General features: G+C 34.1%; 1 protein-coding gene across 2 annotated transcripts; it reads right to left on the bottom strand.

Annotated features, from left to right (window-relative positions):
• Positions 1-226: 226 nt before the first annotated feature.
• MAGE (necdin, MAGE family member) lies at positions 227-1,767 on the bottom strand. 2 transcript variants are annotated; one of them, XM_073963429.1, is made up of 6 exons: positions 1,511-1,767; positions 1,252-1,457; positions 983-1,178; positions 768-924; positions 446-518; positions 227-379 (listed from the first exon to the last, which is right to left on the bottom strand). In XM_073963429.1, exons 2-6 carry the CDS (start codon positions 1,429-1,431, stop codon positions 299-301), a joined length of 687 nt encoding a protein of 228 aa, XP_073819530.1. In that variant the 5' UTR covers positions 1,432-1,457; positions 1,511-1,767; the 3' UTR covers positions 227-298. The 2 variants fall into 2 exon arrangements, with proteins under 2 accessions (XP_073819530.1, XP_073819531.1); XM_073963430.1 differs by having other exon boundaries at positions 1,252-1,442.
• Positions 1,768-13,324: the final 11,557 nt, after the last annotated feature.

Genomic DNA, 13,324 nt, shown 5'->3' with positions numbered 1-13,324 from the left:
AAAACAGCACAGCATAGCAATAGCATATTTTTAGTGATTTCAGTGCTGTGCTGGTAGCAAATTCAAACACTTTTCCGCACCTATTGCAGAAATTCTAACTTGGCCTTGACAAGATGAATATCCTAATGGTTGCACACCAAAACCAAAACAGTAGAATAAATTTCAAAACCCCAACATAACCATTAATCTCCAAATTATTTTCTAATAAAAATATCTTATTTTTAAAAATAAAGTACATACAACGTCCTTAAGTTTATTCGAATAGTAAATAATAATGCAAACAACAAAAATACTGAATTCATTCTTGCATTCTATTCTCATCATCGCCATAGATTTCATTATATTTTGCCACAAAAACACTTGGGTGTTTCTTGAGAATCTAAAAAAAAACAACAAATTAAAATCAAAATGCAAAATGGTATTCAAACTCAAAGAAATGTAATACCTTTGCTGTGGATTCAAATACCAGCTTTTTATCGAATTCAACATGGGCTCGATAGCCCCATGAGTAAAAAAATCTAAAGAAGAAAATTGTAATATATTTTTTACTGATAGGTAACTCTTATGCCAGACACTGAAAATAACACATGAACATGTTTTAGCTTTTAGGAGAGAGCGGAGGTAAAGGAGCTCCCTTTCTGCCTTCTTACCCATAAGTTTAAAACATTTTCATGAAAATGTTCATAGTCTGGCACAAGACTAAGACAAAGCTGAAAGCTGGGCTGCAAGACAGAGATTTTATTTAAATTGACTTCTTCACAACTTACTTTGTTTCTGCTTCCATTTCGGATATCACCTTGTCCCTTTTCAAATATAGCTGTTTAACAAATGTCTCGGTTAATAACTTTTTTACATTGGGTCCAAAGTATTCATGGCAACTATCGAATTTAATACGCAATCCATCAAGAAAATTTACTAAATCCTCTGCAAAAGTGAAACGAATTATCCTCGCAACAATGTGTGTGTGTTCGTGCAACCTTACCTTCTGTTGTATTATTTTTATCAGGTGCATCCGAACCACGCATAAACAAATACGAAAGTACAATAAAGAGCAGTGTTAATTGTCGCAATTGTTCTTCATCATATAGTAGATGGCATTTGGCGGCATCTTCATTGTAGCAAATAAAACATTTTCCACTTTTGGTATCAGGAACATCGGCAACAAGGATGCCATAAGTCTGTATCAAGGAATCGTAAAGAACATATAAATAATTATCAAATTATTATTGCCGTGGTGAACTAACTACTTACCTCTTGTAAAACTAATTTTGCTTGTTGAAAGGCCATGGTCAACATTCTCCCCTTAGCATTAAGAGCTGTGCTCATATCCTTTTCCTTTATAGGAAGTTTATTCGATATTCCATTGAGAATATAAGTTATAATTTCATTTCTATGAGTAGTAACTTCGCCAACATCAAATCCCGTTTCCATTTTTGGTATCGCTATTTTATAATAAACTTATTAAACTACTAATGAATGTATGAATTATATTAATATTAAAAACAAGTACCTATTGATTTGTTTTTCCTTCAGTTTAAAGGTTTTGGCGGGAAGCAATAGCGATAGCTTTTTCCGGCTTTTATATAGATTTAAACCTATGTATTCCCGAAGACCCTAATGCGGAATGTACAATAATTCAATTGGCAATATGTATGTATGAAAGATAAATATTTTCTTTCCGCTAAATAGGTATTTTTCTTTTCTGCGAGAAAAAAACAGATCAAAACAAAAACAAATGAAGAAATTGGGAGGAGTATACAAAAAACATCAACAATGCACAAGGAATTGATAACACAAATAGATTTATGGGTTTATGCCATGTTCATACCAGCATTTGAATCACCAATTAACCCATTCATTAGAGCTGTAGAGTTGTTAACATCTAGTTCGTTTGAACGACCTAGTTCACAATATAGTTCAGTGGACACCGGACGTATGTATGAACGAAATGCGAATGAATTATATTATCCCTTTGTTTTCATAAGACCGTGTTTAGACATTCAAACTGGAAAGAAAAATTTTCTTCTCAATTTCTTTTAAAATTTCCTTGTTGTTTAGACACGGAAATCATGTTTGTGTCAATTTTATAATTTTGCTTATTCTTCTTCACACTCATTTTCTCATTGCGCCGTTCAAAAAAAAGCCAAGGCAAAATTGTAATGAAAAGTTAAAATGGACGTGTGTGATAAACAATTAATTATTAAAGGAACCCTTGAATTGCATTTTATTTATTTATTTATTTATTTATTGATATTTATCTTATATTTAATATAAGATAAATAATATGGAGAGACATAGCATTAGCAGCAAAGGCTATCAGCTACGTAATAATTTACAAATGGTTGTAGATATTATACACGAATTTTACAAGAAGATATAAAATTAAATACTGAATTAATATTATCCATTGTAGGTGTTTGGAGGATGCTTATTCCTTTGTTTTGAAGAAATGTGTTTTGGTGTTGGCGTAATGAACTGCACTCATTAAAAATGTGTTCAACCGAACATATGGCATCGGTGTCGCATCTTTGGCATTTGTTGTTGACATTTTTATTTATCAGATGTAGGTGTGTTGTGATGGTGTGTCCCATTCGAAACCGGGAGAAGATCCGAATTTTCCTTTTTTCCATATTGGTAGGATATGAAGGGCATTGACAGTCTTGATTAATAAGGTTATAGTGCCTGTGTTGAAAACTTATATATTGCTCTAGAATGTGTTGTTGAAAAGCGTTTTTTATTTGTTTTTTTATGTCAAATTTTTCCAGTATATTATCTGCTATCAATGGAGCAGTACAAGCGTATTTTGCCGCCGTATCCGCACAAACATTTCCGGTTAAACCAACGTGACCTGGGATCCATACCAGCTGGATATTGCTTTTATTTTCCATTAGAATATCACGTATTCTATTTATCGATGTCCATTTGTTGTTGGAAATACTACAAACCGCTTTTACTACAGATAAACTGTCGGTAAAAACCACAGTTTTTTTATTCGATTCCAAAGCAAAGTTAAGGCCATGTAGAATTCCGGCTGCTTCAGCTGTAAAAATTGATGCACTGTTTCTTAAACATTTTGCTCCAATTGTTGTACCATATTCATTAACAACCGCATAAGCAGAAGAAGAATTGTTTTTTGACGCATCTGTATATAAGAACATCCAATCAGGATGATTTGATACATATTCAGCAACAAGCTTAAGATATACCTCATTTGGAGTGTCTTTTTTCGAAAATTGTGTAAAATTAAGTATACAACTTAAATTTGTGTACTTCCATGTTGGGAATTTAGAACTATAATGTGTTAGTTTTTCCTTAAAAACCAAAATGTTGTTATGAACGCAATTATATATTATAGATTCCATTTTAGGGTTTCTTTTCGCAGAAATCACCTTTCTCACTATTTCATCCAAAATTGAAGAATTTGCAGCCATAATTTTCGGTAAGAGCATGTTCCTACATTCTATAAATCGATTTTCAATTGACGGTAATCCAGATTCGATATAGATGATACTTATAGGTGTAGTCCGAAAAGCGTAGATACTAGCTCGGATACTGTTATGATATACAGTTTTTATGTGCCGCAATGTTGATTTTGGACTGTTTCCGAAGAGGAATAACCCATAGTCGATTTTGCTCAACACTAATGTCCTGACAAGGTATTTTAAGGTGCTTACGTGGGTAAAACTGCGCCCGGATAAATATTTAATAATGTTTGACCTGGGGACAAGGTTTCTTTTCAGGTTAAGAATGTGTTCATTCCAGCGATAATTTTTTTCGAAAACAACTCCCAAAATTTTTAATTTGTTGACACGGGGAAAGACTGTGTTGTTAATTGAAAGTTCAGGAAGTATACAATTGTGTTTCCTGCAAATGTGCAATATAGAGGATTTGGAAGGCGATATTTTTGCTCCTGATTTGTTGGCCCAATTATTGATTTCATGTATTATTCTGGAAAAGAGATCATTGGTTTCAATGTTGTTTTTATTTAGACTTATGATATATAAATCGTCTGCGTATAGACAATGGTGAATTTTGTTGTGCTTGTTAACGATAACACTTATTTCGTTAAATGCAATTTGGAAAAGAATCACAGAAAGTGGCGAACCTTGGGGTATTCCGTTGTGTATTTGGAAGTTTTGGGAATATTGATTGTTTATCCTCACTCTAAAACTTCTATTTGTGAGAAAGGATTTTACGTAGTTTAAAATTTTTGATCCGATTCCCCAAGATTTTAGTGCTTCTAAGATAACGTGCATACCTATCCGGTCAAAAGCCTTTTCAAAGTCAATTGCTAAAATTGACGCATGATTTCTTGATGATAACGCTTTCGTAACGAAGTAGTCGATGTATAACAATGCTTCTGTACATCCTTGGTTTTCTTTAAATGCTACTTGGTTTATTGCAATTAATTTTCGGCTTTTTAAAAACCATGAAATTCTTTTGGAGATGATTCGTTCCAATAATTTAGATAAACACGATAACAATGATATCGGTCGATACCCTGAGAAGTCTGTTTTACATTTATTGGGCTTCGGTATTGCTGATACAACAGCAGATTTCCATGAGTGGGGAATTACTCCTGTGTTAAGAGTTAGATTAAATAATTTTTGTAGCACAGATAATCCGTAATCTGACAGATTTTGAATCATTATGTATGAGATACGATCGTGTCCTGGAGTACTTCCCGTAACTTTTTTCAAGACTTGATTAATCTCTATTAGCGAAATATTTTGTTCAATTATAGATGCATGCCGATTTCCAGGTTGATTTGTAAATTCTGCTATAAAATTGTTTTTTGCGTTGCAGAAGTCAGGATGGAAGTTTCTGTCTAGCGAGTCTTCCGACCAACGACGGCCAAAATAGTTTCCAATATCGATTGCATCAGTTAGAATTTCATTGTTTGCTTCTATTGCTGCAATACAATGTTTAGTATTATTGCTAGAGATCCTGTTAATTTTTTGCCAGACAATGGATAGAGGTGTATCTCGACTGATAGTGTTGGTAAATTTTTCAAAACAGATCATTTTTTCCTTTTTGTTCTCATACCTGAATTTGGCGTTACTTATTTTATATGAGAGATAATTTTCCATTGTGGATCGCTTTCGATAAATTCGCCATTTTTTTACTTTATCATTTCGAAGAACTGTAAGTTTATGGTTCCACCAAGGGACAGAAAGCCTTTTTTTGTTGTGTTTTAAGGGAATGCTTTGGTTTGCAGCATTTCGTATGCTTTTAGTTACTATAGCATTGACCTTATTTACATTTCCATCCAAGCACTTGTTTTTGAGTTGTTCATCAACTAATTGTTTATACAAAATCCAATTAGCAGTTTTGTAGTTATATTTAGCAATCTGTTTACCATGAGAGATATTTGTGGGAGTGGTGATATTAGTGATTATGGGGAAGTGGTCACTATGGTATAAGTCTGATAAAGTAAAACAGGATATAAATGGTAGCAGTGATGGCGAACAGCAAGCAATGTCGATGTTGGAAAATGTTTGAAAAGTAGAAAAGTGAGTGGGTTTTCCGTCGTTTAGAATGCACAAATTTTGTGCGTTTAGCGCATTTTCTAAAATAACACCCCTTGTGTTGTTTTTGTTGGAGCCCCACAGAGTGTTCCAACTGTTTACGTCTCCAATCAGAATGGTAGGCGTATTTATGTTTTCGAAGAGGTCAAGTACATCGTTTTCATCAAATGTCTCATTCGGATGGATGTAAATCGATATAATTGTAATTTTAATATGTAAAGTAACTTCTATAACAATATTTAAAATTTTTGATGAATTGAAAATTCGTTTGTGTGCAATACTGTTTTTTAAGAATACAGCTATTCCTCCTTTGGCGATTGTGTTTGCGATGTGGTTGGATGAGTATGAGGTAAAAGTGTTTGGGGATATTGAATTTGAATTGTGTGGTATATGTGTCTCCTGAAGAGATATGAAGTCTGGATTATGGTCTTTTATCAGTAATTGAAGGTCTATGTAATTGTTAATTAAGCCCTTTATATTCCACTGTGCAATCCTAAAATTGGACATGAGAATATAAAAAAAGATATAAAGTTAAGGCCGAAGACACAAACAACGCCTGAGCGAAGTCCCGCGCCACCCCCGGCAGAAGAATATTCTTCTACCAGAAATCATGCAGAACCCCACCCAAGCGTTGATCGTGCCTTCGGCCTAACAGGAAGCTTAATTATTCATCTGACATATCTACGTGGTGTGAATCAATTTCTGATCTTCTTGTTGTTATTCTTGCTGGTAGTGTTTTGCTTTCAGATGTGTTTGAATTGTGTGTGATGTTTTTAGATACATTTGGAGCATTTGAATTACTCCGAGAGAGAGACTCAATTCTTGAGTGAAAATTTTCTAGTAGTTTCTCTCTATCTATTTTGTTTTGCTCTGCTCTTGGAGATGTTGTTCCTTTAGCGTTTGAAGTTGTACTTTGAGTGTTTTGTTCTTTGTTAGTTGTTGTTGTTGTGTTTTGGGTGGCGGTTGTGGGTATTGATGATGAATTGTTATTGGTTTGGTTTTCTGTATTTATTTCTGCTTCTTTGGTTAGGCTTAGATTGTTGCTTGTAGGTGATGATGATTGGTTCTCATTAACGGTATTATGTCTTTGAATTTTGTTAATTCTCATTTTTCGTTCTGCTATTGCATTTTCAAGAGTCTCAGTTGGTATTTCAAATGTGTCTGATTTAGGAGTACATTGGATTGCCTCTTTGAAAGAGCATTTCTTTATTGTTTTGATTTTTAGAATTTCTTTTCTTTGTTGAAAGACTGGACATTTTTTGTTGTTGGATCTATGTGCATGGTTACAATTAGTGCATTCAATTTTTAAGCAAGGTGTTGGATCGTGTACAAGAGCAGAACATACTTCACAAATGGGACTGTTTTTGCAGAATTTTTTAGTGTGACCTAACTTAAAACAATTTTTACATTGTATAGGATCCGGAACATATTCGCGCACTTTGCAATTTATCATGCCAATTTCTATGCTATCTGGTAGATCATAAAGATCAAAACTCAGAATACATGAGGGAGTATTTAAAACTTTTCCATCGCGGTATGAAGTGATTTTCTTACATCCAACTACGCCTTGCATTTTTAATCCATCTACAATTTCTTGTTCAGTGAGTTCTGTTAGTAACTCGCACCTTACGAATCCTTGTATGGTATTTAACTTGGGATGCAAACTGCATTCAATTTGGCATATTCCAGCTAAGTTTTTGGCTTTGACAAATCTGGTAGCCTGTGCTTCATTTTTAGTTAATATCAGTAGATTCCCGTCTCTTGTAAGTGTTGTTTTTAAGGTAGGCTCACTTGAAATTCCTTTTATAGCTTTTGAAATCAAGAATATGTTGTACGATTTAATTGGTTTATCTGGATCTGTTGTTTTTAGTATAACATATTTAGGACACGATTTTCTTAGTCTCGGCTGTGCAAGTTGTGGGTAATCCATCGAATTACCCAAACTGTAGGTTGTCTGGTTCTTAGGTTTTTTCCTTTTGGGGGAAGACCCTCCGGGATCGAGAATCCCATAATAATTTCCTCCGGAGGAGGAAGACATGGTAAACGTATTTATTACCAAAAGATATTAGGTACTCTTTATGATGACAAAAGAGAATAAATGAGAGTTAATAGCAGTCAAATTTATTAGTAGATACGCGCGTAACACAAATCGACCGTTCACAATGAATGCTGAAGGTAGACTCTGAATTGCATTTTAATTTTGATATTTCCACTTATTTCGAATTGTTTTTGCTTAAAAATAGTTTTTCCTCCAAATGGTTTTTTTCAATTGTCTCCGCTGTTGTTTGTTTCTCGACAGAGAAAATAAAATGAAAGAAAATACAAAAACAAATCTGCAGCCAACTTCAGGTTGTATACGAAGAAAAACGAAACAAAACAGAATTTGCCAGTACGGAGGTGTGTGTACCCCCTCTTATTCCTCTCTACTCCCTCGCCCATAAACTCAATTTTCTTTCCCATCAACTTTCCCTGTATAAACAGGGACTAAAATAAATCATACGCAAACGAACTATGGTACTGAACTAGTTCAGTAGATTTAACAACTCTATAGGGCTGGCAAAAAATCGATGGCACTATCGATAATATCGATTATTATTTAAAAATTCAATATCGATAGATAGTTTTGCCTATCGTTAATATCGGAATAAAAACCCCTAACCTGAAATCCATTGAAATAAATAGAAATTTCGCTGCTTTTCGGTTATGTGTGTGTAAGAAAGTAAGTAGGTAGTCACACGTACACATTTTTTTGATAAAATAAAATGTATTTTTTTTACATTTTTTATAAAATAAAAGCAGTCGTTTATTCTCCTTTACATTTCTGTGAACTACTTTTGCATAATTTCAAGAAAATCATTGACATTTCCGCCATTATCATCTCCAAATTAATGGCGATGACAACTTAACGATAATATCGATAGCAATCGATATTTTAAAACATTATATCGAAAATATCTAATGTTGGGAATATCGATGGTTTGCCAGCTCTACTGATGCGTCGGTTGGACTCTCCTCCACACGGTGTGGAGTGTTTAACATAACTCATAACCAAAAATTTCTCTTCAAGTTGGACATAAAATCTTCGTCAACATTCGGCAACTTTATGCTATCAGAAAGGCGCTAGATATTGCGACAGAGGATGGCTATGACAGATGTGTCATATTCACAGACAGCCTTGCGACCTGTAAGGCTCTTGACTCTGCGAAAATGGACTTCTTAGTAGCAGAATGTCACCAGAAAATAAGAGAATCGTGTATAGAGAAGTGTCACGTGGTTTGGACCCCAGGTCATTGTGGCATCAGCTTCAATGAAGAAGTGGATTATTTGGCGAAGCAAGCTGTGGAATTTGGTGCTCCTGTGGATTTTAACCTCACTCCTGCAGAGGCTCTGATTCAAATTGTTTGCAGGATTAAAAGCAGCTGGAATGATGAGTTCGTTAAACTTTCCCAGGACAAGGGAAAGACCTTTTACGAAATTTGTGATAATGTTTTTGATAAACACTGGTTTAAGAACTTTAGGCTAATAGTACGGTTACACTAGAGTTTTTTGCCGGGTTAACCCACTTCGAGAGGATTTATTTGACGTTTGCGCTATGGAATTGACATTTTAAATCCAAACCCACTGGGTTAATCCGGTTAAGTGTAACCGGGGTATAAGCCCGGCCGATACTAAATTGTACAACAGGTTGTTACTCTTATGTTACACGCCAAAACTTTCATACGAAACTTTCCCATTATTTTGGCGTTCATAGATCGAGTTCCATACAAAAGTAATTTTATGAAATTACTGTAATGGGGAACTCGACCTAAGAACGCCAAAATAATGGGAAAGTTCGTATGAAAGTTTTAGCGTGTAACATAAGAGTTAGTGGGGCATACGTATAACAAAGTATTCCTTCATCGTATTGGATTATTAGTTCTGCGAACTAATAATGTCGATTTGATTCGAGACATCATTGGTTTTATTAAAGAAACCAACCTGAATCTATGATCCTTTGAATCCTCTCCTTTCCTGTGATACCCATACAATTTTACCCTATCTGTTATACCTAAATCCTTAACCCATCTGTGATATTAATTTTAAGTTTTAAATCTGATTTGAACATATACTTATTATACTTTCCAATCCCCTTCCCCAGTTTTGGCCTTTTATATTTTCTCAACAGCCACCTGGAAGTACGAGTACTATACATGGATTTTTGTCCCTTCGATTCGAAGTTTGGATCTTTGCCCATTTAAACGTCGTTGGAGCGAACGATTGAAATTTTATCCTGTTCATGGACGGACGTACGATATTTAACCTGCACTTATCAAACTTGCTCAGCGGATGCTCAACCAGTAGTGGGATTCTGTAACTCATTTTTGCTGTTACCGACAAAAATCGGTAAAATTAAATCTCAAAATTATGACTAAAAACATAAAGAAAAGTTGGCATCACTGTTTGTGTCGGTAGAGGCTAGCGACTACTTTTTATTCATCATTAACATACCGAAAAATTTCGTTAATTATCGAAATTATAAGCATTTTAATTTTACCGACAATTATCGATAACAGCAAAAATGAGTTACAGAATCCCACTACAGGAGTTCGTGAGTCGGTTAAAGTTTTTTGTTAATTTTTTATCATGGTAGAATAAGAAAAGGTAGCAGCAATACACAGCTGACTGAACTGGGTTGTAACGTTAGTGTCAAATTTCATATGACATTTTATACATTTATTTTTATTTCGATGTACATTATTTATTTATTTTATTTATTCAATTCATTTTTAATACTAAAGCCTCCAAGGCCATTAACAAACATTTTTACAACCTAAGTAGAAACTTATAATAATTAAGAGCAAATCTCAATAAAAACAGTAATAAATGGTTCCCCAACCAAAACTACAAAAATCATAAGGAATAGAAGACCATAACAAGCAACAATAAGCAAGTTACAAAACTGTCGACAGTAGTATGTCCAAAACCAATCTCCATAAATCAAACATAGAAAAAATAAACATAGCAATTAACTAAAATGCAAGTATCTTTATGAGATATTGCATGCCAGCATCATAACAGAAAGTAAAGACTACAAACTACAGGAAATCGATATGAAAAAGGGATCATAATGTGTGATTATTATTAGGATTCCGAAAATGGTGCAAGAGTTTTAACCTAAAAGCATTATTAGATTGAGAAAAAACCTTCAATTCAATAGGTAGATAGTTCCACAATCTTGCGACGCGTATGACAAATGAGTTTTCAAAGGTAGCATTGTTTATCCTGGGTATAGTTATCTGCGTATTCCTCCTAAACATAGAAAAACTAAACATATTAGCTAAAAAAGCAGGCACACCCTCTTTAATAATCTTATGAAAAGAACACACAATTCTAAGAGAAACATTTTGCTCAAAACTAGATCCCAGAAAACTTACGACATAATCAGAGATATGTTCACGAGTTCTAATACCATAGGTAAAACGAACAATAGAATTAACTATTTGCTTATACCTTAAAAAAATTGCATTAATCGTACCAGACACAAGTTCTAATCCATAATTAACTTGAGGCATCAGAAGAGCATAGGCCATACGTCTTTTAACCCATGACGGAAGAAACAAATTAGTCGAGTAAAGTCTACGAATCACAGAAAACACTTTTCTTTGAATTGAATCAACATGCATTTCAAAGGAAAGTTTGTTGTCTACCAAAACACCCAATATTTTATGGCAGTTTACAAAGCTAATTAGATTACCATCTAGATAAATATTTGGATTATAAACACGGCAGCCGAAGTTAATAGCTTTTGTTTTCGAGGGATTGAAAGTCAAAAAGTTGTCTATAGACCATTGTTTAAAACGTGTAAGACAGCTGTTTATTTCACTTTCAAAAGTAACAGGACTTGCATAAGAGTCCGAAAATACAAGAAACACATCATCAGCAAATAAAAGTGGGGTACAGTCGACACCACGACAACACTCCGTGAGGCTATTAACATACAGGATAAAAAGTAACGGCCCCAATACAGAGCCCTGTGGTACACCACACGTAAGTAAGTCCCAATTTACATTGGGCGAGTTTACTTGCGGCAATTGTCATTTTGTAGGAGAGAGAGGTGAGGCATGTGGTAACCCTTTGCCTCTCAGCACCCTCTCTCACCAACAAACTGACAATTGCCGCAAGTAAACTCGCCTAATGTAAATTGGGACTAAAGTCGTTTCAGAAGAGTTGCCTTTATAAACAACAAACTGAGACCTGCCAGATAGATAAGATAGGATGAGTTTACATGCTGTCGCTGAAAAACTGAATTCATTCATTAGTTTTCTTATTAGTATTGGATGCGAAATAGAATCAAAGGCCTTAGTCAAATCCAATGATACAACTACAGTATTACTATTCCGATTTGCATTATGCCATATATTTTTTGAGAAAAAAAATATATCATTCGGAAAAAACCATTTCCCAGAAAGACTTCTTCATATCAATGATATGTAACCTCCTCCAAGTTCGAACGATAATACCCCGGTTACACTATTGAAGGTTAACCCACTGGGTTTAATAGATCCAGTGGGTTAATCTTTGCTGGTTACACTTAGCTTTTCGAGGATATAAACTGTCAGCTGATGTTTGTTTACGTATACATACAAAATAACTAATAAAGTCGTGTTTAACACTTTTACAATTTCTCGCATGAGATATCGTCCCCTCTTTGCTCATATTGGTATATTTTACACACAGGGATAAATTTTTGTATCAAGGTATCAAGCGTACTTTTTGTTAAAAAAGTGTCTAATGTAAAAAAAATAAATAATTTTATGATTTTCAAATAACTTTAGATTTGTTAACTCCATAAAATCTCATGCGACCAATCGTAAACGTGTAAAACACGACAAACTCTGATGCAAAAACAGTTGCAACTTTTGGTACTTTTTGAGTAGAGTTGGATTTTTTTGCACAAATACCGAATACAACACTGTATTTTTGGTGGATTTATGCCGGATTTAAAATAAACCCAGTCGTGAGAGGATTTAATTTTTGTATGGCAAATCTGGTCAGATTTGACCAGATTAAGCAATAAATCGTCATAAAGTGGGTTAACCCGGCAAAAAACTGTAGTGTAACCGCACTATAAGCCGCGCAGTAAATCACCGCTTGAAGAGGCGATACAACGTTTGTTAATATGTGAGGTATTTTGTTAAAATTTAAAAAAATAAAGCCCTAATAAACATGTGCTTCTTTGATTTCTAAAACAAAACATTGAAACAGCTTCTCCATTTTCTATGAGTTTCCAGCGACCCCAAACTTTTCTGCAAGAATTCTACTTTCTGCGAGAATTTATGCATTTAGTGGAATGATGTGGAACCATAAAAATTGAAAATGTAACGAATTTTCATTCATGTTTTCCAAAATATTCAACCAAATGTGAATAATTATTAGTTTTTTAAATTCCAATAATTTATAGACATTTCCTTGTTTTGTTTACAAATACAACTGGCAGTAACGTTACAAACAAAAACAAATTCCTTTGTGGTTGTTGTTCGAGTTGTATTTGTTGTAGTATTAACTTTACCTTATATTTGTTCTACCATGACGGAGAGTAATGTTTTTCAAAACGAACTAACAGTGTTGCAAAATTTTACTGATCGCTACCAATATCATGATTTCATCCCGTCGAAGGGAATTATCAATTGGCTTTCAGTTTTTCAAATGATGACTTTTTAGCGAAAAACCGAACTCTTTAAGTGTCTAGTATTCTCATATGAATGAGAATCACACTCAATGTTCGGCTTTTCCAAAGAAATACCAAAATCAAAAGG

This window comes from Musca autumnalis, unplaced genomic scaffold (genome assembly GCF_047663935.1).
Source record: "Musca autumnalis isolate F117 unplaced genomic scaffold, ASM4766393v1 scaffold_1, whole genome shotgun sequence".
Lineage (NCBI taxonomy): Eukaryota > Metazoa > Arthropoda > Insecta > Diptera > Muscidae > Musca > Musca autumnalis.
Note: the sequence above shows the minus strand (reverse complement) of the source record. Positions and strands in the feature narration are given on the sequence as shown.

What these genes read in the sequence shown, in the direction of transcription:
- MAGE (XM_073963429.1), bottom strand. Translation starts at nt 1,431, where the DNA reads ATGGAAACGGGATTTGATGTTGGCGAAGTTACTACTCATAGAAATGAA. An exon ending in TAAAAATAATACAACAGAAG is followed by an intron (nt 925 to 982) that starts GTAAGGTTGCAC and finishes TCACTTTTGCAG; the next exon opens with AGGATTTAGTAAATTTTCTT. An exon ending in GAAATGGAAGCAGAAACAAA is followed by an intron (nt 519 to 767) that starts GTAAGTTGTGAA and finishes TTTCTTCTTTAG; the next exon opens with ATTTTTTTACTCATGGGGCT.